Genomic DNA, 27,013 nt, shown 5'->3' on the forward strand with positions numbered 1-27,013 from the left:
CGCGCAGTAACAACGACGCCATGGAAACAGAGCACGTGAGTAATCCCCTGCCTCACGTGACGAGTACTTTCAGTCATGGCCGACGACTACAGGCGACAAGGTTTCGAGTTGGAGAGAAGGATATTTGAGTTAGACATTAAGTGTTCTAGTCTCAGAGCCGAAAAACAAGGTATCAATAAAACGTCGTTGAAATAATGTATCTTGTAGCCATTCTCGGCACAAGCCTTGTTTAGTTTATTAGCCAATTTAGCAAGCTAGCTATCGTTATCTAATATAGCTTGCAACCATAACAACAGCTACTGCCTGATGAAATGTTGCATGTTTACAAATAATAGTTATCTGAACCGCGATTCAAGAGACATCATATCGTTAACCAAGTGTAACCTTATAGTTACATCTATTTTCTCGCTGACTGATCGTTATTTTTTTATTTTATTTTCTAAATGTTGGGAGTTTTTGGCTAGCGTCAGTTCGCTAACGTTAGCTAAAATGCTTTTATGTTGACAAGCTGGCCTTGAAACATGATGCTGCGTAACTAGAGTAACTACTAGCTAAGAGTACATTTAAGTGATAACGTTACCAGTATGTCACACTGAAGTGTAACTTTATTGTGATTACATTTCTTGCCGTGATGTCGCATTGTAAGAAGTTTGTTTTGGTGTCAGTCCATTTGTTTTGCACATTGGGGGGTAAATATGAAGCGACAATCATTACTGTCACTCACATTTCCTTGTTCTATCTAACTCTGACACACATAGCACATTTTTTTGTTTAGATTATAGAAGTGTAATTAGTAATATGTTAACATGTCTTTCTTCCATAGATGATGACTATTTACAGAATGCGTCTGCCATACTAGACAAGTTGAAAAGCTATTACAGACAAGGAGGAGAGAGTAGCAACCTTTCCAAGCTGCTTCAGGATTACACACAGGTACTTCATTACGTCAAACTTTACTATTGAATGTCTATGGCTGCAATTGATTATTATGTTCACTAATACCTGATACTGGATTAGTTCATGATTACATAAAGTCCATGAACCCAAAGTGACATAAGATGAGACTTTATTTGTCCCCAGATGGGAAATGTTTATGTCACAGCAGTGCAGTAAACAAGGAAACAGATCATAACTAGGAGTAATAAACACAACAAAATAAAAAGTAAATATAGTTTAATCTATATACATTGTCAACATTACAATATTAGGCTGTATACATGACCTGATATGTTTAAATTGAAGCAGATCAAGTAGCAAAAACAAAGATATTTCACATAGGAATGCAAATCATTTTAAAAATGTGAAGCCTGTAATGTTGGGGGGCATTCGGGAGATGAACATTAAAACTGCAGATGCTCCATAGTTTGGCCTGTGAATTTAAAATTCAAATACAAATCTGGTATCTTGGCTTTAAGATTATAGGAGTGACAATGCTTGCCCTAGCTGTGACAAAAGTTATCAAGAGGTACCACCTAGATTGAGAAGAGTACTTTTTTATGTATGAAGCCTTAAGGGGCATTTAGGTTAGAGAGAATCCATGATGTGAAGTGGTCTAAACCTTGACTGAAAAGGCTTAATGAAGTTATTTGAATCAAGTTATCAGTAATCAACCATTTGTTAATCGACCCAGAACACTCAAAGACTATGGAGATATATGGATCTAGGGGTTGCTTTTTTGGAATTTAAATTTAAGTATAGAAATGGTTGAATTCCCATATAATGGTGTAGGCTAAAGTGGTGTCCATAACCATTCTGACAACTATATTATCAGAATCTCATATTTTTATTTATCTTATTAATGAACTTGATAAACGTGTTTTGGTGAGAGGACTGAATAAGACAGCCTTAACATAATTTTGAATATGTTGCATTGTGTTCTTGTACAAAGTTGTGTGTGCACATATGTTTTTTATGTTTCATGATTTATTTTTGTTTGTTTGTTTGTTTGCTTGTTTGTTCTGAATATGCAAAGCACTTTGTGTTATATTGCGATGAATGAAAAGTGCTATACAAATAAAGTTTGATTGATGTATTGATATATTTCTTTTTTCTTGTTAAGGTGATACTAGACATCACATTTTATGAAGAGAATAAACTAGTGGACCAGGAGTTCCCTGAGGACTGTTCCCCATTTAAAATCCAGCAGTTGCTGCAAGATCTTACTGAGCCAGAAGTTATGGCAGGGAGACTAGCACCAGCCCAAGAGGTGTGTATCCACTATGTGTCACTGTGATTGTAAAACTTTTTTCTTTGTCTCTTTCTACTCCATGTGGTCAATAAAGTGCTTGACATGAAATTGAGATGAGAGAGAACATTACTGACGGTTGCACAGCTCAAAACGCACCTCCACTCATGCCAGTGTGTCACCGTGCTATTCACGTCATGTGGTCCATTATAGGTGCAGTCTGTGTTGGGCCTGGAGCTGTTAGAGTGTCTGTACTGGAGACGTGGAGCTCTTCTGTACATGTACTGTCACACTCTTCATCAACGAAAACAATGGATCAAGAAGAACAAGGATACATTCCTTAAGGTGCCGCATTATGCAAAAAATCTAAGTAGATACCATATATTGTGTTTGTGAATAGAGATGTACTTGTGTTCTGAAGAAAATAGTAGTTTAATACACAGTGTTTGTTGTCATGTGCTGATAGTTGGCCTGATGCTTATCTGACTGATATTTAAATCCAGTGTATTCAGGAAGGTGTGCGCTACCTGATGCGGATGCTGCAGGTGAGAAACTCTGTGAAGCTCAATGATGGAGTGGTGCTCCATGACCCTGCTACTGCAAGCTTCCTATCTGAAGGTAAATGTGTCATTAGTTATATTTGAATAACAACAGATTGTGCTACTACTTTGTTATACACACTACCTGCTTTTGTTTTTTTCCAGGCATCTTCTCAGACACACACTTACTGACGATGATGTACATCGGGGAAATGTGCTTCTGGGCAGTTAAGTACGAGGACTGCAGTGCCGACACTATGGAACGTAAAGAAGATCGCCTCCAGTTTCGGGACATTGGCACACAGATCCTCAACAAATACGTGCTTGCCTGTGAGGGCCCTCTCCAGGGTCAGGGCTGGAACACAGAGAATGCCAAGGAAATCCTTAGTATTTTACAGTGAACCATGCTGCTTCTGTGTTGAAGTTGCCCTCAGGCACAGATCTAAGATCAGTATTCAGTGTGTGTCAACCCCAAATAAAAAAGGAACCCATCAGGTGGGGTGTTATGTTGTGGAAGGCTAAGAAGAGGCACGTGGGGGAGAAAATGTATTTAAGGAAAGAAGTCTTTCGATCAGTGTCTACAGGCAACCTCATCCCATGCCAAATGGCCCTGGCCAAAGCAGATGAAAGAGGGGTTTTAAAGTATAAGATAGGTGGTGTAAAACTGGCAGGGGCTGCAGATGAGGCTGTCAAATAATTTGTTTGCCCTGTTCTGCTGAAAAAGCAGTTATCATCCTAAATCCAGACTGTTGACTGGGGCACTTGTTTTGCTCTGAGAATGTGTTATAATAACATTAATATTAATATAAAAGGTTATTAATAAAGATACCTTTTTCTTTTTTTCTTTTTTAAGATTGTTACAAGTTTAAAGATAATCCAGCTGGAAATGAAACATTGCACAGTAACATTATTTATTGTTTTGTTGCCATTTTGTTATGCTTTTAATATATTATAATTGCATATACATTATATACAGTATGTATGTGGGTATAAAAAAATATACACACACAAGGCAAAGAAAGTTGTTTGAGATTGACAATGATGTATTCATGACCTTTTGAAGTATGTTCAGATTTGTTCATACCAGCTTTGTAATGGCCACTTGTATTCCCATATGTTGCAACTTCCATTTTTTTTCTGCCACTTGAATAACTTCAATAGTATAACTATTAATAGAGAGTCTGTGTTTGGACAAAAATCATTTTCTGTTTTTTATGTCCTCGTTGACAATAAACACGCGCGTTGTTTTAAGATACACACGTGTTTTATTTGCCGGTGCTACTTCAATTTACAATGTGCAAATCCACGTCATCGTTGAACTACAATACCCACAATGCCTCACTGGCGCCAGCAACAAGGAAGTGTGACAAGATATTGTGAGACGTCAAGATTGTTGTCATATCTCCTTCGCTCCATGTCATTCACATATTGGCGCAAACACATTTGAAGCGATGGCAGGTCCGATCCAGCAGCTCAGTGAGTCTACCGTGATCCGCAGCCTCAGGCGGTTCAGGGACAGATATTTCCCAACCAGTGGTAAAGTTAACAACGATGATGATGATAATGTGGGCATGGACGATGAAGAATCACAGCCTTGTTATTTGGACAGCTTACCGGTGAGACAAGTGGGACTTCATGGGAATGTGTTTTACTTCCTCAGTTGTGTGAAAATGTATTGAAGTGAAAATTTTATTCAGTGTCGATGTACAATATATACACATTGATCCAGGTAGATTAGTGTCAGGTTGAAGTTATAAACCACTTACATTTAGACTGTTTTACGTAGCATCAGACAATGCCAAAAATAGTAACAAACATTTAAATGGATATGGTGAGGCCTTATAGGAAGTGGTGAAAAGAAACTTTTCCTATTCGTGCTAGGCCTTTATTTTTAAATTAAACTGTCCAATAGTGTATTTTCTGACAATCCTAACAATGTAGCCTTTAGGAATATCATTAACAAACAGCATTTATACTTTGGATACTTTAAGTAGTGTTGCTGAACCTAGTAATACTTTTATTTGGGAAATGTTTAAATGCCAGATTTGTTGCAGAGTATTTTTACTATTACAATGAGCTTCTTTGCAATTGCATATAAGCTCATACCTGGTGAGTGACTTGGGGGAAAAAAGCTTGATGCTCTGCAGCTAATACATCTGCTGTTTTGGTGATACTCCTATCCCTCCCTTTTTCTTAACTTGTTTCTTATCACTCCTTGTCTAACCCTCAGCCTTCATCTCATGTATTCATTTTTTTCAGGTTGGGTGCCCAAAAGTTAGACATTTAAGTTTCATGGGACCCAGACTCAATTAAACATAGCATCCAGATCCAGCTATTCACCGATTGATAGTCTTAAACAATTGAAAACAAAATAATTTCATTATCCTCCTTCCTGAAGGTGGATGTTCACTTCCTGATTATGACCTTTCTGTCTCCTGCGGATATCTGCCGCCTTGGAGCAACCAGTCAGTACTGGAGGGCCATGGTTAGAGATCCATTGCTGTGGAGATTCTTCCTTCTCAGGGACATGCCCTACTGGCCCTCCATAGACCATTTGACCATGCCCCAACTGGAGCTGTTGGATTCACCACTAGTCAGCGAAAACGAGATCCTGGACGATACAGAAGAAGAGGGAGACCAAAGGATGGAATCAAAACTGGACTACATGGCGGAGTGGGTATCTTTTTCAGTTTTAATAGATCATATTTTTCGCATAAGATAAATGTTATACGGACTTCATGATAATGTATACCAGTACCATGGTCAGTTGGTGGCATATTGTTGGTTTTTGACAACTATTTTGCCTCAATAGATACCTGAAAGGATGCCCATCCTGCAGACAAAAATGGCTTCCTTCACGGCCGACATACAAGGTTGTGACCTCGTTCCTCCAGTCTCTGGTGCCCTCATCTGAGCCACGTTATGCCATGTTTGGCCCTGGCATGGAGAAGCTGGATGTCTCTTTAGTCACAAGGCTCATGCGTGCCCCAGATGTGCTTCCTGTCTCGGGCACTCCACACAGACAGATAAATGGTGAGATAACTGCCCCCATAATTAATAATTCTCCCAATTCTTATCATTAATAGCAAAGTTACAATGCCATTTACTAGGCTGTTGGTTCAATCACATTAATGTAAAGCCAAACTCTACTATAAATGTACCAGATAGTAATATTATGCTATCAAGAAATACAGTTCAGTCAAACATACTCAATTAATAGATAAACTAATAGAAAAGAAAACATTGATCATCTTACACTTTGCAGATTTATTTGTCGACCAGTAGGGGGCTGTCTTGCTTCATAATTGTTATGTGTCCAGCCATTATCAGCTAAATACTCCCAAGAATGTAACCAAACCAAGGTAAAACTTCTTTATTTATTCTAGGAATTGGTTCGGGGATCAGTTACATGTTCAAGAACCAGCACAAATTCAATATCCTAGCTCTTTACTCAACCAATAGGTAAGCATGTTGAATTTGAAGTTACTATTTTATATGTAGCTGTTTATTTTCTTTCTCTGTGTGTTATTATGGCAAAAAATTGTTTGTGTGCGCAGGGCTGAGAGGGAAAGGGCCAGAGTGGAGCAGCAGAGTATCAGCAGTAAGCTCTTCACTTTTGAAGGAAGCGATGACTCAGGTTACCCAGTCTACAGCCCTGCTCCTCATGTGCAACAAGTGTGCCAGGTGGTGGATGGTTTCATCTATGTGGCCAATGCAGAGCCTGGAAGAGGTGAAGGTATTTTCTATTTGCAGCTCCTGCTCCTCGGTTACTATTGTGTCATATCATGCATGTTGTTTTGTTGCCTTATTAAACATAATCACAGAACAGCTTTGCATAAAACACCACATCTTAAATAGAAGAGGGTGAGTCTGAGGCGGCTCAGATCCGCGCTGTGCTGAGCTCCATCTGGGGCTCTACATCCAGGCCTCTGCTGGTGCTGTCGTGTGTCTCCAGGGAAGAAACTGAAGGTGCCAGCACCACCAGCCTACATGCAAGTGCCAGCAGAAACAGGACTAGGTGTCGAACTGCCTGCGTTGACATGGCAAAGAGACTCGGTCTGCCCCAACTGGCTAATCCCTGGATGGTAACTGTTTGATGCTTTGTTTATTAAAAGGCCTCCACTTCATTTATATCAAACAAATGTCAGTTTGTGGAGCCTTTCAACCTTTGTTGTTTCTCTCTCTCTTTCGTTCAGGTGCAGGACACAGTAGCAGAATCCTTGTCAGGACTTCTGGATGGCATTTCTTGGTTGCTGAGATGCTCTGGAGTCAAACTCTAGAGTAGTTAATTAGTAGCTACTCTAAGTCCAGTTGCTGCCAGAATTAAAACCACAGAGCTCTTTGCTGCATCATCCTGACACCAGGACATACTACAGCATTTCCTGAGTAATGTAAACCACATGTGCACTGAATGTCTCAGGGCTGGAGCTTTGCCCTTGGAATTTAATGAATTGGATGAGCAGCGGAAGTGATGGGTCTGCCAGATTATTCATCTGACAGGGAAGCCATTCTTATTTACAGAAAGAGTCATATGAAGGAGTTATGGCAGGATAGAAGATTGTACAAACACCTGGGAGCTTCACATTTAACCCATAAACTGGTCTTGCCAAATGCTGAGTAGTTCTATGGGACAGCAGCGTAATAAGTGCCTCCTTTGAAGTTAAAGTAATATTGGTTGCTGTGAATGAAAGAACATTGCTTGTTCAATGCAGAAAATCAAGAACACACAGCTACACAGCCTTTAGAAATCCAAACATAAAAAAGCAGTAAAATCCCAATTTGACTCAATTTATGACTCTCTCACTGTGAAAGCCCAGTATTGTGTTTAACACTGGAGTTGTAGATATGTTTGCCATGACATTTTTCAATGTTTGATTGATGGTTTGAAAATGTCAAAAATGAATATGAAGTCGTAATTATTTGCCAAGAACAGTAAAAAGTCAGTTTATATAAGCTTCAAACTCCACCTCCTTGCGATCAATGATTGTGCATGTACTAAAATGTGTTTACTTTATATTAAATGTTATTTTATACAAGCAAGAAATTTCGCCTTTTGATAATTAATTAAAATTGTGTAAAAAATAAAATAAGATAAAAGCAACGTAGTAAAAGCAGGCAGCTCGGGTAAAATAAGGAAATGCTTTGCACTTGAAAGAATACACTGGCTCAAACAGCCTTATTTCCTCACACAGGTTGTTCCGGAAGCTCAGTGTCCTGATGGCAAAACCTCTGTCCACTTTAGTTTTTAGCCTGGACTTTTGAAGAGACAGACTACCTCTACCTGAGGATCTCAAACTATGCAAAAGTTTATAAGAGATTAAATGGTCTAAAATATAATCTGGATCCAGGTCATGAAGAGTGTTAAAGATGATAAATAATATTGTAAAATCAATCCCAAAACAAACGGAGCCAATGTAAAGAGGCCTGTAATGACACAACCACAGCATATATATGAGTCAAGTCCTTTCTTAATTTCTTGTCTTTTTTCCTCTTTTGATCTACCTTATGCTCATATTCTGAAGTTTAAAAACTAATGGTCAAATTCTTTTGACTTAGTTTAGTAATGTGCCACAGTTTATATAGCAGAGCCTGCTACTGCACTCTTGCCTCATGGATTTTTTCCTGCGAGGTCAGCCCTGGCATGCAAAGTTGAATCCACATCTGCATGTGAGAATATCATCCTTTTGCCAACAGATAGCTGGTACCACCAGTTGTCTGATTCATTATGCAATTCATAACATTTTTTTATTTAAAATGTTAAGCTTAGTTACATATTTGTCTGAAAGTAAAACCCTGGCAAATAACTACAAGTACTGTGATATGAAATTTTCAGTGTACCCACCAAGCCACAACTTGTCTTTTCAGGAGGGAAATTTGAAACAACTGTTGGAATAGCAAGTGAAAGGCTTCCATCACTAGGGGAATATGAAATGTAGTAATAAAACAGTGTTAAAAAGAATCACAGCAGGAGAACGGATGTCCATGTTGTGAAGGTTAATTCAAAGCTTTCTGCCGCAGATAATTTAGATGCACAGTCTTGAAAGAACTACAACATACAACCGTGTCTTAAAAGAGTACCCCATCAATTTATCATTGCACTCTCATGAAATTATCTGACTCATGATGAATATTTAAAAAAAATAAAGGCTCAAAATCGATACAGCAGAACCGGCAATACTATATTTTTTATTCCATGCAACCTGGCACATACATTAGCCACAATGCAACTCAAGCACTGACAATGCAAAAAGTTGGTAGTATTATGGTAGTAGTGCGCTTGTGTAGCCTTGAGCAACTATATTCAAGCAGAAATGAGGAGTGGTGCTACAGAGGTTTGGAAACATCACTTCACTCCACATACCCTGATTTTTGTTTTTTTCAATTTCAAACTTGAAGTTCAGTCGCAATAGACGTTTCCTCTAGTGGCATCACTTGAGGAAATATGTCAAATTTTGAGCAGCTTCCTCTGCTTATTTTTTCATGTGCAAAAATAGTCCCCAAGACCTGTAAACAGTCCTTAATGTATAAAATCGATGGAATTCCTCTTTAGTGATATCAGCACATCTGTATGGTTAGTTGTCTTCTTCTTCTGATAAGCCTGAAAATTACACAATACATTTTCCAATGATGAAAATGAGGTACAAAAAAATACATCTAGATGATTCACACTGATTGAAGAATAATACACTGCTCATATCTTTTTTTTGCCCATTGAGGATTTCCAGCTGTTTCATATTCAGTGCTCCTGGGGGTGATGTTCATGTGCCCTAATAGCTGCAATATGATCATTTTTACGAAACGTAAGTCATGACAAGATAATGTGCTTCACCAGCGCTCTTTTGTTCTAGTCCCCTAGGTAACTGCAAATTATCTGCATAAGTATGTTCAAACCACCAGCTCTTCCATCAAAAAGGTCCTTGTGTCTCAACAATCATTTTCATAGACATACAGATTTAGAATGGGACCATGATTGGTGCAATTTACGTGCATTAAGCTGAGCTGAATACTGGTGCAGAGCGGAGATTGATTTTTCTTCCTGGTGAATTTTAAAGGGAAATGGTGGAGGAGTCAGCCGCAACGCCACGTGTGTGATTTTTGTTGGTGTGTGTGTTTGAGAGGGATATGGATATAAACTGACTTTTCATCTCAACACAACACATCTGTCTGTTCTCTGTAGACATGAAGTCTCAGGTCCTCACTCCACAGTTATTACACCTGAGTGTGTGTGTGTGTGTCGATATGATTGTGTAGTCACAGACTGTCCAACAATAATGGTGGACCACATTTAATAAATAGTATAACCATGGGAACCTTTTATTAGGGCAAGTATGTAGGGAATAATGTTGCTTAATCCTTTGTTATTACACTGTGATCCTGATGGAGCCAATGGATGCAGAGACCCATCACTGAACAAGGTCCAACAGTGTCAGCATAAGGTTACAATCTGAATCACTGAATTAAATTTGGTCCTGAAATAAACTGGTTAGGAATGCCTCTGTGAATTTAGGCTAAAGATGCTTTGGATCCAGTGCTGGAACTTGCTGGAATAGGATGTTTTCAAGGTCTGGTTATTTAGACTGCAGATTGTGCACCATTAGCACATGTTGCCACAATATTAGAACTGGGGATTTGGTGTGTGAGGCTCCCAGGCCATGTTATGGAAGGGTGAATGAGTACCAGACCACCAGCTGCCTCTTGTCTTCTACAATCAGAAGGGGCCTCAGGGATATGATGTCATAAGGATGTAACCCCTATTTACTGACCCGAGACAGTTTACAGATGCAAGAAGCCTGCAACATTATGAGGATAGTTGAAGCATACCATGCGTGTAAGATATGTATTGAGATTCCAGGAAGCACTGTTTTGAAATTACTGTGTATTTAATGTAAATAAAAAAAAACGTTTTTAAAGGCCTGAACTCTGCAAGACTAAAACACTTTTCCTGTATGCCTCAGTCAGACAAATTATTATTAAATGTTAAAGTGAATAAAGAGAAAGGTCTTTATTCACTCAAAATGTTCTTATGATAGTTATTAATAGTGTATAGAGGGGTGATTTTATGTGTGTGAAATAGAGTCAAAGGAAGTTCCCTTTACAGTGTTCTTTATACAGCCTGAAGAAACTGAAATAAATTACTGGGTGGCTTTCCACAGCCGGTCTGTTTACTTATGTAACATGAAAAATGTTTTGGCAGAGCTTTTTCCTATCCATTCCCAGAGGTTTTCCCAGCTCAATGACACTTGCGTTTTCTTACTCATTAGACATGTATAGTATCTCATTTAAATGCAGGAATGACCTTATTTAAGTTGGTTTAGATACACTTTTTCAACATTCGTAGAGTACCGGTAAGTCAAATATTGAAATCAGAGAAGCAGTAATGGCCCTTTGTACTAAAATTTGCACAGAAATCAAATCAAAATATGCTTTCTGCAGAGTGCATATTCTTGAAAACATTGGTCTTGTGTGCCTATAAAAAAATAGGAGGGGTACAAGGCCACAACCTGTAAACATTTCTAATATATTCTGCAATAACTTCCTTTTGTGTAGCTTACAATATTACATTTTTGTTGAAAATGTACCTGTGTTTTCCTAGGCTGTAATTTCAGGAGATGTACAATTGTATTTAATTGCACTCATGCCAATTCATTTATCGAAAATCAAGCTGTATAGTTCAAGCACCATGCAAAAAAATTGCAGAAGTGGAGTGGATACAATATTAGCAAACAGATGCAAAGCTGAGTACAAAGTAACTTTATCCATTAATCTAATGGAGATTTGATGTGTTAATTTTTGTTAGCTTGACTTTTAATAATGAACTTGGCTCTGAACGTTGCTCACAGGGTTAAATACTGTAATCAAAGAAACCAGCTCCATCTCATTGTCTTTCTCAAACTTACTCCTTTTTACACCACCCTCTCAATCCTCCACTGTTGTCTCATCCCACTCTTTCATTCTCGTCTTTTCATTAAACTTAAGTCCCTGATTTGTATTCTATGATAACAGCCAACATTAAAGCAGGCATTGGAAGAAAAAAAAAACATCATTTGCATGATGCATTCACTGATTAGGATAAGCGTCCCTCTTAATTGTGTTGTTTTGCACATGGTGGGGTTCTCATGCTGATACTCTGTGGATCTTACTCATCCCATGCAATCTCACCAATTCACTTCAATTTCCTCCCCACTACTCTGTGTCCATCCCACCTACCTCCTGCCGTCTTATGTATGGCAAGTTAGGGACTTGTAATACTGGAATATGGATCAGAAGTGTTAATGGTGAATTATTTTTGAATGATTTTGAGCCTACGTAATAAAAAAGATATGGAACCAAGACCACAATGATCTGTCCAGCTGTTGTTATGTCTTTGTGTGTGTGTGTGTGTGTGTGTGTGTGTGTGTGTGTGTGTGTGTGTGTGTGTGTGTGTGTGTGTGTGTGTGTGTGTGTGTGTGTGTGTGTGTGTATGTCCCCCCTGAAGCCATCCCCTCTTTTATCCGAATCCAATAGGCAGCAGGGTGCTGACATAGTTGTGAATGGCCACACTTGCGATGTGAAACCACACTAAATGCATTATAGGTGACTTGAAGGGGATGACACAAAGGGCACTCTCCCATTAAGTGGAAAATAAAAATGGATAACCAAATGGGAATGTATCTTTCATGGCTACTGAAAGGCATGCTTTCTCATATAAATACAAACACTTTTTTTATGTTAATATAGCTGTGACTTATGCTACCTGAAGCAATTATGCTCAGATAGGTGGCTTAGAAAAGATATGGTAAAATAAATATCAACAATTGTACTGTCTGATATGATAATAAAATAATAAAAATGAATACACATTCATTTTGTACCACACTTTTTATTCATAGAGAAACTCAAAATGCTACAGTATTAATAACATAGAACACACAGCATGAAGAAAAAAAGCAATGAGAGCTAACATTTAAAAAAATAAGTCTATCTGAATAGAAAAAGGGTTTAAGCCCTTTTCTTAAAAGAGATAGGGTGTGTGCTGCCCTCAGATGGTTAGGAAGACTGCTGCAATGCTGGCAGTGCTGGTGTGAATGTACCGGAGCTTCGGGATGCTCCTGCGGAGGAGGTCTTGAGGAGATAATGCCATGGACACGTTTCTCTGTATCTGACAGGGGTAGAGAAGGGCAGAGTTTAAAGATGTTTTTGAGATGGGGATGAGAAACAACCACTTTCTCTAGCACCTTGGACAGGAAAGGGAAGTTAGAGATAGGTGCATAGTGGGCAAGAACTTCTGGGTCTGGGGTGAGTTATAGTTAGGGTTAGGGTTAACCCTTGAGGAGGGGGCGACCATGAGGTAAAAATGGAACATTACCAGTTTGAAGATTGACAGCTGTGGGAATGGGGTCTAGGGTACAATTACAGGGTTTCATCTTCCTGAGGATTTCCTCAATGTGACTCTGCCTGACGCCAGTAAAATGGAGTAGAAATGGTGAGCTTCCAAACAGATGGCTGATGACATGAGGAGGCAGAGAGGAAGAGCTGGACATCAGAAAGCGGATGTTGTTGACCTTGGCTCTGAAAAAGTCAAGTGAAGCTGTTACATCACTCTAATGTAACCTCAATTGGGGAAAACGTTTGTGACTTCAGGAGGTGATTTATGTTGGAAAAAAGATGCTAAGGGTCACCAGGATTGTTATTAATTAGGTTGGAGTATCTCTAACAGACTTTGAGTGAGTCCTTTTAAGTTCATGGAAGGCAAGATTATTGACTACGAGCCCAGAGTATCTGAAGCCACATTCCAGGACATGTCCAGCTGTTTTTATTTTCCACAGGTCATGTATGAACCCGGGAATAGAATGTGAAACATTGAACTCATGTGTCTTGACAGGGGCATGAAGATAAAAGACACTGCTTAGAGATGTATTGTAGAGTGCCACTGGTTTATCCACTGATGCTGAAGCTGGGCAGGTGATGTGCTGGAGGTCCATAGTCATGATGGCTGGGTCAATGCTTTTCCAGTTCCGGAAAAGCATTTGATGCTTAGGTTTATTAGGGAATTTCAGGAATGTCAAATCCATTGAGACCACCTTGTGGTCAGACACAGTGAGATCCTAGACCTGTAGATTATTGATAGGGGAAGAGTTCATGATGACAAAGTTTGTGCCCCCCTGGTATGAGCATGGACATCAACATGCTGTTTCAGGCCAAAACACTCAATCAGACTCATGAACTCCGATCAGAAATGACAGGAGGGGATGTTTACACGCATATTCATATCACCAACAATGATGTTGGTTGACATGGATTAGAGAGAGGTGAGGACGTTGTGTGTATGAGGAAAGAAGGATGAGTTTGGGCAGTTTTGGGGGCTAGTAGATGAGAAGCGCTGTCATTGAGTATGAAGGTTTACACTTTAGAGGAAGGCATTCAATAGAAGAAAGATCAGGCATTGGCAGGCTAGGCTTCAGTTCAGTCTGGTTTACGATTGCCAAACCACTACCATGACCAGAGCTGCAGGCCTTTTCCATATAACTATAGCCAGGAAAGCAGGCCTCATTAAGCACAGAGTGGTCTCCTGGTTTATACCAGATTTCAATTAGGCACATGAAATCAAGTCCCTTGTCCAAGATGTGGTCATGTATGAGGAGAGATTATACTAAGAGGGGTTTGTCCAAAAACACAACAAATGAGTCACACTGTTCAAACTGTCTGTCATTTCATTGAACTTTGGCACAGTATTAAAATAGTCCCAAAAATGCACTGTCTACTCTTGTTTGAGTAATCTTTGCAAAAAAATTGCAGTGTCCAGCTGTCTTTGAATTTGTTTAATGAAACTATAAATCTCCCTATTTTCATGGTATTTGTTAAAAAGTAACTAACACAATTGTCATTCCTATCCTGTAACATGGATTATTATGTTGCAATTACAGCATATTGGCAAGACAGAGTTATCAGCAAACGCAACAGTTACACTCGTGTTACTGCTAATGCCAGTGTTTGCAAAACATCCCAATGAGGGTGCAGCAAAAGAGGATAGCTTGGGGGACCCCAGTTTGAGTCCTCCAGTGCAAGCACAGTGGCATCACTTTGTGCACCAGATGCATTGTTCTGTTGTCACATTCAATACAGCAAGAGTCCACATGATCACTCAGAGCAGACAATCACAGGAATGAGTATTCCAATAACAAAAGAACTAATTCAATGGACGCCCTCCACTTTCCACTAATCAGAGCTCTCGGTCCCATAACTGACCAATATATAAACATGTTCAGGGGTCATTTAATACATACAAACTGTTGCACATGTCTGTTGTTGTTTTTTTCCTCTTTAGTAAGTAATGGCACAAAGGACCTCAAGTCCGGTGAGAGGTCACCAAATAAAGTAACCCTAATAATGCTTGCATTTACATTTAGTTTGGTCATGGATTAAGGCAGAGAATTTGTTGTGCATATTGAAAGATGGTACACAGCATCTGCAAACCTTTTTCCTCTCTTTCTTACGAGTTATAATTTACAGGATTTGTTCTGCATGGCGACAGCGTTGGTGGGTTTTTATGCGCACTGCGGTCTGAGGACTTGGGAAAGCCATAACTTGTCAACCTTGTAAACGAGAAGGGGACAGGGAAATAAAAATACAAGGACGGCTCCGCTCAATACAGACAGGCCAATTTCATCTCTTCCCCCTCACATCACAAATGATGTCTGCAGAGTATCAGTGCATTGGGAGGAAGGAAAAAACACTGGAATCACTGGACCAAGGAAATGCAGACACCCAGCCCTACTGTGTGTTTCTGCTTGTCTGCATGTTTGTTTTTCCCTGTTTTTGTTTACAGATAGCCTGTTCTGTTTCATAGTCCTACTATCCTACTACCAAGTTACACCATAAAATAGGATGTACTGGAGGCTTACAGACTTGTTTGTTGTTTTAGAGGAGGGTTAACTCAACTTTATAGCCTGACATATGATCTAACTTCATGATGTGCATGTGTGCACTGCAGTGTGAGGCAGGATGCAGTCCTGTAAAATTATCCTTCTCTTGCTTTATGGCTTTAATACTGTAATTGATTTTGTTTTCTCTGGTGAATGTTTGCGCGGTAGGATCATCGATTGCAAGTCAAATCCTGAAATGAAAAACACTTCCAAGTTCCACGCAGGCAAATGCAGCGCATGCATAGAAAAAAAGCAAGCCAGCAGCAACAGCTGGGTGCCTGAGTGTGTTTCCCCCTCACGTGTAGGGGCGGACCGTCCATACTAACGGATGGCTTTTGGGTTGGGGGTGTATACCCATTGACAGCTGAAATTCTGGGCGAGCCTCTAGTAACGTCATTTCTCCAGTGGACCTTCCACGTGAGCCCACACAGGCTATAGTTCTCAGACATACACAGTCATTCATAGCGCACTGTTTGTGAATGAGTGTAATTTGCATTAGCCTATATACACAGGCAACGTTTTAGCCTTTTTGTAGTGTGTTTGAAACATATAATGTAATTACAAATTACGCAGGTTATAAATTTGCACATATAGGAGAATATGTAGCCTGCAGACTTAATGTGATTAACCACAAAATCACAAGCTGCCTATTTAAGTTGAAAAAGGTTTTAAAAATGTATTTTTTCTACAAGCATTAAACTCCTGAAAATATACAGCAGTTAGTAAACCTTAACAGAATTAGGGCTATTAATCCTGAGAGTGTCCAAGACCACACAGAGACAGGTAGAAGCAGAGACAGAGACCTGTAATATTATTCTGCGTTTCTGTCCTCAAACGTAAGAGAAAAAGTAATTTGGGTAGACTGCACCCTCAGCAAAAAAAACCCAAAACAAAACAAAAACAAACAAAAAGAAAACCAGTATGCAACACATCCTAACGAGATTTGGCTACATTCTATGGCTTTCCCCTAATAAACTACAATAGCAGAGCCTAATAAAGCGTTTATTTAGCACTTTAGCTAAACCTTGTCACCGAAAAGTGTGTTGCAGCTGCTGGGGAGATTTTATTTTGGAGGTTTGTCCCGGCATCCTTTCTTTCTGGCTGTGGTCATGAGGGCGCTTCACCGCCATGTGAACCACACAGACTGGCTCTGTCTGTACAGCAACGCACAGAGTGTGGCTATCCAACTCGGCTAGATGATGAAGTAAGTGGTAGCAGCAGCAGCAGCAGGTTTAGGAAGCAAAAGGAAAGGAAAGAGACACACACCCGAATCAAAAGACTGGGTGATGTTAAAACTTGGAGAGATCCTTTTTGTGCCGAGCAGGCAGAAGTGAAGTGAAGAAGCAGAGGAGTTTTTGTGCCTGCTGGTGATCTCGCTGGCCAACAGATGACCGACTTCTAAAAAGTCCATCGGTGCTGTCCTGGCAGTTTTTCAGCTCGAGGCTTCGTGGTAAGTGCGTGCATTTGTATTATTTTATATGTTTTGTTGGTTTGTTTTGTTTTGATTGTGTGTTTATTACCTATGGTGTCTCCAAAACTCAACTTTTTTTACGCATTTGACGCACGGCTCGAGAATTTTCGCTAAAACTGTTGCATTTTTTTGCACGTCAAGTAACTCATTGCAAAGTGTTTTTTTTTTTAACCAATCGTAAACGTATAATGCGCACTATTAATAAACGCCTATATGAAAATTACAGAAACTTGAGATTGTCAAAAACTTGATGTTGCAAGAGTACTTAGCCAGCCTGGGGATGGGGATAAAGTGACAGCCATGGTCGGTTATGACGAATGTAGTCTTTCTACCTGGTAAGTTATCTCTCCTGATAATATCAGCTTTTGGGGAGTTTAATTTTGTGCTTCCTGTGCCGTGATAAGAAACATCGATTGATAGGGGGAAATATAAACATCTGGTTATAGTGAGATAGAACTGACACAGCTATGATAAAGAAAAATGATCAAGGATGATATACAGATGAAAACAGAAAATTCCGCAGAGTTGCTTGATTGTTGACACAGTCTGATGTATTGATTCATGCAAAAGCTTTCTGTCATAGTCACTCCAGTGGCCATAATACTGATATTAGAGTAGATGCATGATATTGTGCAACAATGCTGATTTTCTTCAGAAATTACCATGTTTTTTAGAGGAACAGGAACAAGCTTATGTTTAGGATTCCTCCTTCATAAATAGCATAAACAATTAAAAATATACTAATTAAAATCCGAATTAATTTAGTTAAGCAGCAGTTACTTTCACACCGCTTAGCAAATTCAAAGCATTTATTTAGTGAAAACAATTGCCATCCAATATTGGTCATGAGAATAGTTAGAGAGTTTGTAATACTTTGTTTTTTTACCCCTTGTTTGCTGAATCAGTGATTGGCTGTGTTACAGGAGAACCTCTTTCCTCTTCTGCTCTTTTAATTAGGCAGCACACCACACTGTGATGACATATCATATCAAATGTTTTGGCTAGAGTCTGAGAGATTACAGTTTTATATAAAATTTACTTTTTGATCAACAGTTTTGCCCCGACAGTTCTTCAATAATTGTTTTTTTATTTCACCTTGGGTATTTTTACCCACATTTTTTCTGTATACCATCTGTAGGACTTTCTTTCTTCACAAAGTGAAATCACACATCTGTATGAAACCTTGCATGTTTTATGTCCACCTGATTTAATTATTTTAGAGACCAATTTTATAAAAACATCAACGATTTCTCAAGCTTCTTGATATGTATATTATGCATATTACACCTTTTCTTTAATGCTGCAAAGTTTGATAATATTAACCTAAATATGACTGAGTCATATTTGCTTGGATCTCTTCTTGCAGCAGAGAAATGCAGATAAAAAGCATTATGAAGGGCATACATAATGGCAGCCATAATAGCATTAAATATGCTTTAATAGATAAGTTGAGGATGTTAGTTCCACCACTTTCTACTTCAGTGTTCACCACACATTAACACACAGGTTAAGCACAGCTGTTACGTTCTATCCCCTCCAACAGCTCGACAGCACTCTGGAAACCATTACGTTTTGCGCACATCCATTTGCACTTGGATTTCAGTGATGCACATGGTTGTCAAGATTTGTTTGTTCGACATAGAGGGAGAAACAGCCGGATTTAAGAGTAAATTAAAGAGGCACATGCTGTTCATCTATAGTTAGTCCTCCAAAACAACACATGGGTTAAGATTTAAAATAATGTATAGGAGCCTCATGCAGTGAATGTGCACGATTCAAAATCTAGCGATTACCGAAATGCAGGTTAGTACATATGTGATTTTCAATTCTGAAGAGTTTGAAATAATTGTCTAAGAAGTGTCTGACCATGGCAGCCAGTTATTTTTTACCAATGTCATGCAGCTGTAATGGATGAAAAAGTTGGGTATTTCTAAAAATTCTGCCCAACAGTTATTATGTTAATATTTTTAGATGAACTGTTGCATGCCTGTGCGTGCACATACACAGCATGGAATGCTGCAAAGGAGACATTTTCCACAAAGATCATTTTTCAGGTTGTTATAGTACACACATGCTCTTGCTTGCACTCGTTACCTTTCTTGTTCTTGCTCTGATACACACACTTGATTTTATACATACACACGTGCATACACACAAACACCCACTCTTTCTTCATCTCGCTTTCTGTCTCACCTCCCACACAGACTCTTGTGGGGTGTCCTGATCTGCTTCCAGCAGAGGCTCTTCTCATGCCAGTGTGCTGACTCTGAGTTTTCCACTCTCTCTTATGAAACAAGAGTAGGAGACATTAGAGCTCCATCCAGTAGCCAGATCTGAATGCCTGAGAGCACAGACAGACACACATGCGCACAGGTTAAGAATGCATCCCATGTGTCCCCGAAAACACACACAGACACACACACACACACACACACACACACGCACACATGCACACAGTTCAAGTGGTGATCAAGTGAGTATTGGTACAATTTCAACATGAATTTAACAATGCAAGACAAACAACAATAATGCAAGTGTTAATCTACTGATATTAAAATATATGCAATGGTCATATGCAGGTCAGTCCCCTCTTTCTCTCCCTGTTTCCTGTTGGCCTTTATGCCACCCACTGTCAAATGAATGCAAAAAAGCCCAAAAATAAATCTTTAAAATAAACAAAAAAAACAAACAAATTATCCGATAGCGAACAAAAGAAAATCTACTGATAAAATAAAAGGGTAAGGTGTGAATAGTAAGGATTATACAAGACAGCCATAAATAACAACATAACAACAAACAAACATAAAGGTGACTGTGGCAGTAAGTAGAATATGATAAGTACAGGTGTATGTATGAATGTGTATCTGTCTATATGTCAGTATCCTACAGGTTGTCTCTTTTGTGTTGGCAGGAAGTGAGACATTGAGCAGCCAACACTGTTCTTTCTGTCTTTTCCCCTAGAATGAGGGGTTTCTCCTTTTCTGTCAAACTTTGGAATTGGGGCAATATTCTTCAGATTTTGCAAAGAATTCCTCCCTAATATTTCTGCAGTTTTGACATTCTGTTAAAAGTGTAATTCTGTCTATAGAGCTCCTTCATCAAAGTCACAGCACACACAGCCCGTCTCCCCTGGGCTGACGATGGTCACTCACCCTGTACATTCCAATAAGTGATGTGTGATGTGATTTTTCTTTTTCTTTAGTTATACTTAGTTTAGGTCTTATTTTCTGAATGATAGTGTAACTGCTCTGACGCGGGCTAGAGTTTGTGATTTCAGACGGTGAAAGGTAACAGTCATTCTTTTTCAATATGGCTTCAGAATTTGATAGCTCTGTTTTTGACTTTAATAAAAGTCAAAAAGGACATTGGCCTAATTCAATCCTGCATGCAGAGTTTGGGTATTTTCTTTGTACCTGGAGAATACTAAAGCAGAAAATTGCATGCAAGGTTTCAGTTGTATTAGTAGTCCCATTTTGCCCAATCATTTGTAGTCAGGGGCCCCAAACCTCACTGCCATACAATGCAATCGATTCTATAACCAATTCATATATTTTGAGCCATGTCCTAATTGGAACTTGGATTTAAGGTGAATGCTTGATGGCTTAGAAAGCACTTTTTGACTTCTCTTTGGCACAGCAGAGCTGAAGTGTCCTGTGGGACTAATTTGTAAACCTAGGTAAGTATAGATATTTGTTTGTTCTATTTTAAATGTAAGGTTATTTATCTGTAATCTTGATTATTTTTAGAAGGTGATAATTTGGTGTTCTTCATGTTAACTGTCAGGTCCCAGGTCTGATAGTATTGATGGAGAAGGTCCAGGCTCTGCTAAAGACCTTTAGTTGACAGTCAATTTGTTATTTTCATATATTAATTTAATTACATCAAAAGACCCCACCCCTCAACCAATAAAACTACACTATTAGTTTAAAAAGTAATCAATTTATCTATTTAGCATTTATTAAGCATTTATCTAGTAGTGTGTGTAGGATGACATGTGAGCATAGCTTTTTCAAGATCTTTCAGTGTTCTGAAATCAAATCTGCTCTTGAGCTCAATTCTTTGGAGCTTTTCTATAAATTCCATGATTCTCCATTTTGAATGGACTGTTTGTTGTGATGTTTTATGGTAAATAAGTTCCAGTCTGCCTACAATTGCTTTGACCTCAGAGACTCTTAAGTTAATTGCAATTGTTTTTTTTGTTTTTTTCACTCTCAGTGTTTTTATATTGTTTTAAACTCTCACGGTAACTAAGGCGGAGCCCCTGGCTGTCTGGATTCCTGGGTCTTTGGATTGAGACTTTTTTTAATGTCTTCCTAATGGTTCTGAGGTCTGAATCAAATCACCTTCCCCTGTTCATTTTATTTGGTTGTTTTGTTTTGTATTTAAAGTTTGATAATGAGGCCAAATTATCAAATATGTGGCTAATGTTTACCAGACACAGCTCTACACCTTCTGTGTTCTGAGGGTTGATCTGGACCAGAAAGGAGTCGAGAACAGCTTCCTGATACTGCTCCAGACTGGTTTTTCTGCCCACCTGTATCACGTCTTTATTTTATGAAGCTTACAGGGCTGAGAACATATGTTACCTGTGTCTGCTCTTTTAAGATACAAGGTGAATAGAGAGTGATCTGATAGAGGTGTTTGTTCTTTAAACATGAATCCTGTCAAAGAGGTTTGGTTATAGCATGATCAACAGTGCTGTTACTAAGGTTTGGTTGCCATGGGAAGTTAAGGTTAGTTCCAGTGTTGTAACTGCTACCTTTAGTACTAGTGTAGTCCAGCTTTCACCAGTTCTAGCACAGATCCCCCGGCCTGGAAATGACTGATCTCTTCTTCTATGATGGTGAAAATCTCCTCATTGAAATATGGAGATATACTGTATGTTTAACAAAAAAACAAAAATAAATGTGATATTTCTCTTTTTCATTATTTTTAATGAGTCTGCTAGTTCTGACTTATACCATATCAAAATTCCCTCTGAGTCTTTACCCTGGTATTTTTGTTTATGGATCTTTAAACTCTCTATAGTTTAGGGGGCAACCAGTGGGGTCATCTCCTTTGCACCAAGTTTCCTGAAAAATATCAATATCAATATCATTAACTTTTTCTAAGAAGTCAAGATTTCTTCTCTTTAAGACAAATAAATAAGAGTTTAAACCATGAATATTTCAGACAGATATTTTAAATCATATTAACCACATGATAATCAATGTATGTAAATACATCCCACAGTCCAAGGCAGGAGCATCTGGTCACTGCTATTTTCAGGACCCACCTCTTGCCTGAGCAGCACTGCCAATGTGGACTCCTCTTCATCAGTGTCTGGTGCAACATGCAGGCTCAAATTTTGTTTATTTTAAAGAAAAAGGTTGGTGGTGATGGAGAGGGCGGAGGGCAGAAAATCTGTTTGTATGATTCTTTTGTAATTATTGAGAGACCCAACAGTGGACCTTGGACTACTGTGTGTATGTGGATTCACAAACATGATGATCATGATAATTTCTCAATTAATATTTGTGAAATCACATACAGTGTTTACCATACAGTATAATAGGATAACCTTACCTTGATGAGACAGAGTTAACTTAAGTGACTTAAGATGCTCCATGAAATGAATTACCAATGCCAAATCAGTGCTTGGAAGTCTGTGGATTAACTGTAAGTGAAGGGTGTGTTGTGTTTACTTGTCGCTTTGAATTTACAACATTATTTACAGTTGGATCTAATGTTATTCTGCATTAAGTCAAATGACACCTGAAGTTTTGTTATATATTTTGGTGTTTTGTTGTGGCATCATACCGTGGGTTAGCTAACCCTTTTCCTGTGGTTTTCCACCCATTGAAAAGGCCTTGTGGCATTGCACTTTCTTGCTATACTCATATGGGCTATAGTTCATTTCCCATGGAAGATTTTTTTGTCTGAAATCAGACCCTTTTGTTATGGAGGCTTGGCTGGTAAGTCAGTTGAAGAGCAATTAACAAGGTCTTACTAAATTAATAGACATCTTCCTTTAATTATCTTTTAGCCTCAATTAGCCCAGTGAGATAAGAACTTTGAAATTGGAGCATTAGGGTGTTTGTAGTCATAGACAGGCTGCATTTATGACAGAGAGAGGAGTTAAAGAAATGATCAAAGATATAATGAAGTGTGGATTATGAGTGAGAAAATGATATGATCAGGAAAGCACTAATGGGAGACATGATATTCAAACTAAAGGCGGCTCAGGCTACAGGAGTTTTGGGCTTTGGAATTTATCCCTGATTCATCTCTCCTGCAATCATCAAAAATCTGCTCTGTGACCATAGTCAATACCAATGCTCGGCCCAGATTATCTGGTAATGTGAGGTTTACAGATCCAATCTTTAACCTCCAGAATTGCTCACAGACATATCATAGCAGCCCCGTTTGTTTGATATTTAGGAGTTCAAATCTTGTAGTGTGTGTATGTTTGAGATTACGGAGAAGAACCTCTGTGAAGTGTATGTAGGTTGTATCTTATCCCAAAAGCATGGGTAGCGCTATTATCACCAAAAAATCATCACTGAGAAAATGTTACCTTCAATAAAATCAAGATTTTTTTTGGGCAGTAACTACTGGCAAACTAAACCTTCCCTAAATTCACTGTTGGCTATAGTAACACAAATGCCAGTAGTTAAGTGGTTGAAAAGACAGCAGCACGTTATGCAGCCCTGAAGTTAGCTACAACCTGAACAGGCTCACTTAAGGTGGACCAACTATTCTCATTTACACTCCTCCGAGTTTTGCTCAGCAAAACAGGCTCAGGTTTTTCAGGAAGTTAAGTCAATATTTAAACTTACCTTGGAGCTGAGTAAGAATAAGAATAAAAGTAGTTGAGTGTCATTAACTATAACACTGATGTGGGGTAAATATTTAATGAAAGGCAGCGTGTGGGGTTTTCTTTTAAACAAATGTTTCTCATCAAAACTCATTGTGTATGCTTGAGGCCTAACAAACCCTTGGAGTTAATTTCCTTCCTCATTTTTGTTAGTCTGAATATTTTAAACAATGCATTCTTTACATCCGTGTTTGCCAACTTGCAGTCTTCTTCTTCAATGCCTTTGTTGGTACATTGCACATTTTTGCATATTACCGCCACCATCATTTGATCAACAGAATACGATGACACTGATGGAAGGATTGTGTATTGCTTTCTCGTGTTTCTTCTTCCGTGTGCACAATACCAGTGAAACAAGCTAACCACAGGCAAAAACAATACTCCACAGCACTACTGGTGGTCAAATAACCCACAGGGTACCTTTAAAGATATAATATTATGGCTTTTTTGACTAATTTGTATAAATACAGAGTCTATTTTAAAGTTGTTAAGATTTTTCTAAATCCATCTTTCCTTAGAGCCCAGATTCCTGTCTTTACTCCAGCAGGCTGTTCGCATTAAATCAGCATCAGTAAAAATAAGTAAATTTACTCTGTAAGATAAGTAGTGGCCACTCTCTGGGCAGAAAGATGGTGAATGTGAACACAGAATATCAGAGACCACAAACTGCAGTCTATTTCTCTTTTTGGCTGTAATGCAAGGACTAGAAACTGACTTGTCCAGACTGAGTGATGAAGTTACACCATTGGTCAGATGGCAGAGTGTTGAAGTTTTCCAGTTGACCGTTGCTCTTTTCAAAATGATTTAGCATGAACAACTTTCTATTACATCATCAGGAGGCATTAACAGCACTTCCACAGTTATGTCAGCAGCTCAGCAGGACTGAGTGCATCCCTGAGTACCATATAGCAACATACACCTAAAATCGGGTGCAATGTTTTGTAGGATTCTAATGGGTTTTTTTCATGTGTACAGCACCTTGAGTTTCAACTACTGTATGAAAAGTGTTACAAACAATTATGTGTGTCATGTCTGATGGTAACCACATACAAATTGAAAACCTTCTCGTGTTTCATACACAGTCAAGCCATATACAAGGTTTTGAGTCTTGTTCTTTTTTAACTAAACTTCGACTTGCAACATCACTGTGTGTGTGTGTGTGTGTGTGTGTGTGTGTGTGTGTGTGTGTGTGTGTGTGTGTGTGTGTGTGTGTGTGTGTGTGTGTGTGTGTGTGCATGCATGCATGCTTTCCTTTGGGAGCTATAAAAGAGACTGTACACAGAGATGATGTGACCTCTTACCCCCTAACCTTTCTTTTTCTTTGGCTTCACCCTTACACCATACTTGTAACCTCCTCCTCCCTCGCTTGTCAGCTCCATTTGAACAAACACAGATGATTGATAGAGATTTGAGGAAAAATTTGAGAGGCATGATGCTAACAGTTGGGTGCCAAGTCAAGATGTGCATCTGTGTGTGTGTTAAGTATGTGAGTTTACCTGTGTGATATCTTTATGATGTATGCATGTGTGTTGTGTGTGTTTTTGTTTTAGGGCAGAGGTAAGTTGGGAGGAAGGTTGACCACAGAGGCCTTAAATGTTTACAAAGGGACCCCAGGAGGCCTGAGCTGCACCTCCCTCTTTTCTGATTGGCTTGGGCAGCTTTCCCGCAAGTCTGGGAGTCTGTAATTGGCTTAGAGATGGAGAGGAATTGAGGAGAAACATGCATGAAGATGGAGAATCAGTCTTGCCAGGGCTTTCACAGAAGCTTTCAAATGAAAAAAGGGGGGAAACTCAAGTTAGGATTAACATGAGGCCACATATTGGAATGGAGGGGCTGTTCTTTCTTTACTCTTTTATTGTACTTGGGTTCCTCAACTGATTGAAAGAATGTTTGCCTTTGGAATAAAAGACAACATGGAAAAAAAGAAGAGCTAAGAACTTAAACACACCCAGATTCAAAAAGAAGGGGTGGTTAAATTTACTAAAGAATGGTGTTTTAGCTTTTGGCAAGGGAGGAAAAGTGGAAATGTTTTTAATTAAGATTTAGAATGAAATATTTTTAAACCAAAAGGAGGAGAGTGAGAGAGAGGGTTTGAGAGGATCCAAACACAAATTTGGGCAAGATGTCAAATGCAGAAAACGAGCTATATTTGCCATTAAATGGAGCCTTTCTGTCAGGCCAGATGAGCATACAACCATGAATTCTTACATTGTATAACTTGGCCTTGTATGGCCTACGGACACTTGGAATTCATCCACACTTAGACTCTCTCTCTCTCTCTCTCTCTCTCTCTCTCTCTCTCTCTCTCTCTCTCTCTCTCTCTTTCTCTCACACACACACCCACACACACACAGACCATTTACAACATTTATATTGATGGAAGATTTTTGCGACTGTGCTATTAATTCATGAAATTGTGTTACATTGTGACAAATGTATACTGTTACACTGTGAGTCATACAGTTTTACAACCTGCAAGCAACAAACTATTGTTTTCAGGTGTTGCAAATGTGTTGAGTTTCTCATTCTTATGTGATTTGCACAATGTGTCCACAGTTGTAATCCAGAATAAAATGGATAGCTGGTGCACTTACAGTAAATACTACTACTTGGTATGTGCTGTTATTGCCCAGGCATTGTTTTGCCACTAGGTTCTTGCATGGCTCTATTCTCTACTTGGACTTGAAAGTGTGCATGAGGTGGCCACATTGTTGCTCAGTAGTTATCACTCTGTATGTGTAAATAACAGTGCTGTAAAATAATCTTTTAGCTCACTATTTTTATCTGCAGAGCCCAAACGTGTATGAATTTTGCCAAGAACATTACACTACACTCCACGTTTGGGGTTGTTGGCTGCCCAGAAAAGTTGTGGAGACACAGCTGTAAATAGCCAAGGGTGCGGACAGAGTTTGGCCTATATTTAGAGGTTGGAATTGACTGGTAGAACTTGCCCGCCAACACCAGCTTATTCACCAGAAGGATTTTTTTGTATATTGAAGACCATCTGTAGGGGGGGGGAATCTAATTTTAGTTGTAGGTGGATGGTCTAGAAGAGATCAG

General features: G+C 39.0%; 3 protein-coding genes across 3 annotated transcripts in view; all 3 read left to right on the forward strand.

The window, feature by feature from the left end:
* Positions 1-73: 73 nt before the first annotated feature.
* On the forward strand, positions 74-3,970 carry rimoc1 (rab7a interacting mon1-ccz1 complex subunit 1). The gene is made up of 6 exons (XM_062417661.1): positions 74-169; positions 824-933; positions 2,060-2,206; positions 2,399-2,530; positions 2,689-2,803; positions 2,890-3,970. The coding sequence occupies exons 1-6, from the start codon at positions 76-78 to the stop codon at positions 3,123-3,125; spliced, it is 834 nt and encodes a 277-aa protein (XP_062273645.1). The 5' UTR covers positions 74-75; the 3' UTR covers positions 3,126-3,970.
* A 205-nt stretch (positions 3,971-4,175) lies between these two features.
* On the forward strand, positions 4,176-7,758 carry fbxo4 (F-box protein 4). Its single transcript, XM_062417796.1, has 7 exons — positions 4,176-4,340; positions 5,123-5,397; positions 5,537-5,757; positions 6,111-6,186; positions 6,282-6,454; positions 6,583-6,809; positions 6,921-7,758. Exons 1-7 carry the CDS (start codon positions 4,176-4,178, stop codon positions 7,002-7,004), a joined length of 1,221 nt encoding a protein of 406 aa, XP_062273780.1. The 3' UTR covers positions 7,005-7,758.
* A 9,006-nt stretch (positions 7,759-16,764) lies between these two features.
* The window catches only part of ghra (growth hormone receptor a), a 31,228-nt gene continuing 20,979 nt past the window's right edge, over positions 16,765-27,013 (forward strand). The window contains exon 1 of the mRNA XM_062417100.1: positions 16,765-17,076. The gene's annotated coding sequence lies outside the window, so the exon portion shown is untranslated. The remainder of the gene's footprint in view (positions 17,077-27,013) is intronic.

This window comes from Scomber scombrus, chromosome 4 (genome assembly GCF_963691925.1).
Source record: "Scomber scombrus chromosome 4, fScoSco1.1, whole genome shotgun sequence".
NCBI classification, from domain to species: domain Eukaryota; kingdom Metazoa; phylum Chordata; class Actinopteri; order Scombriformes; family Scombridae; genus Scomber; species Scomber scombrus.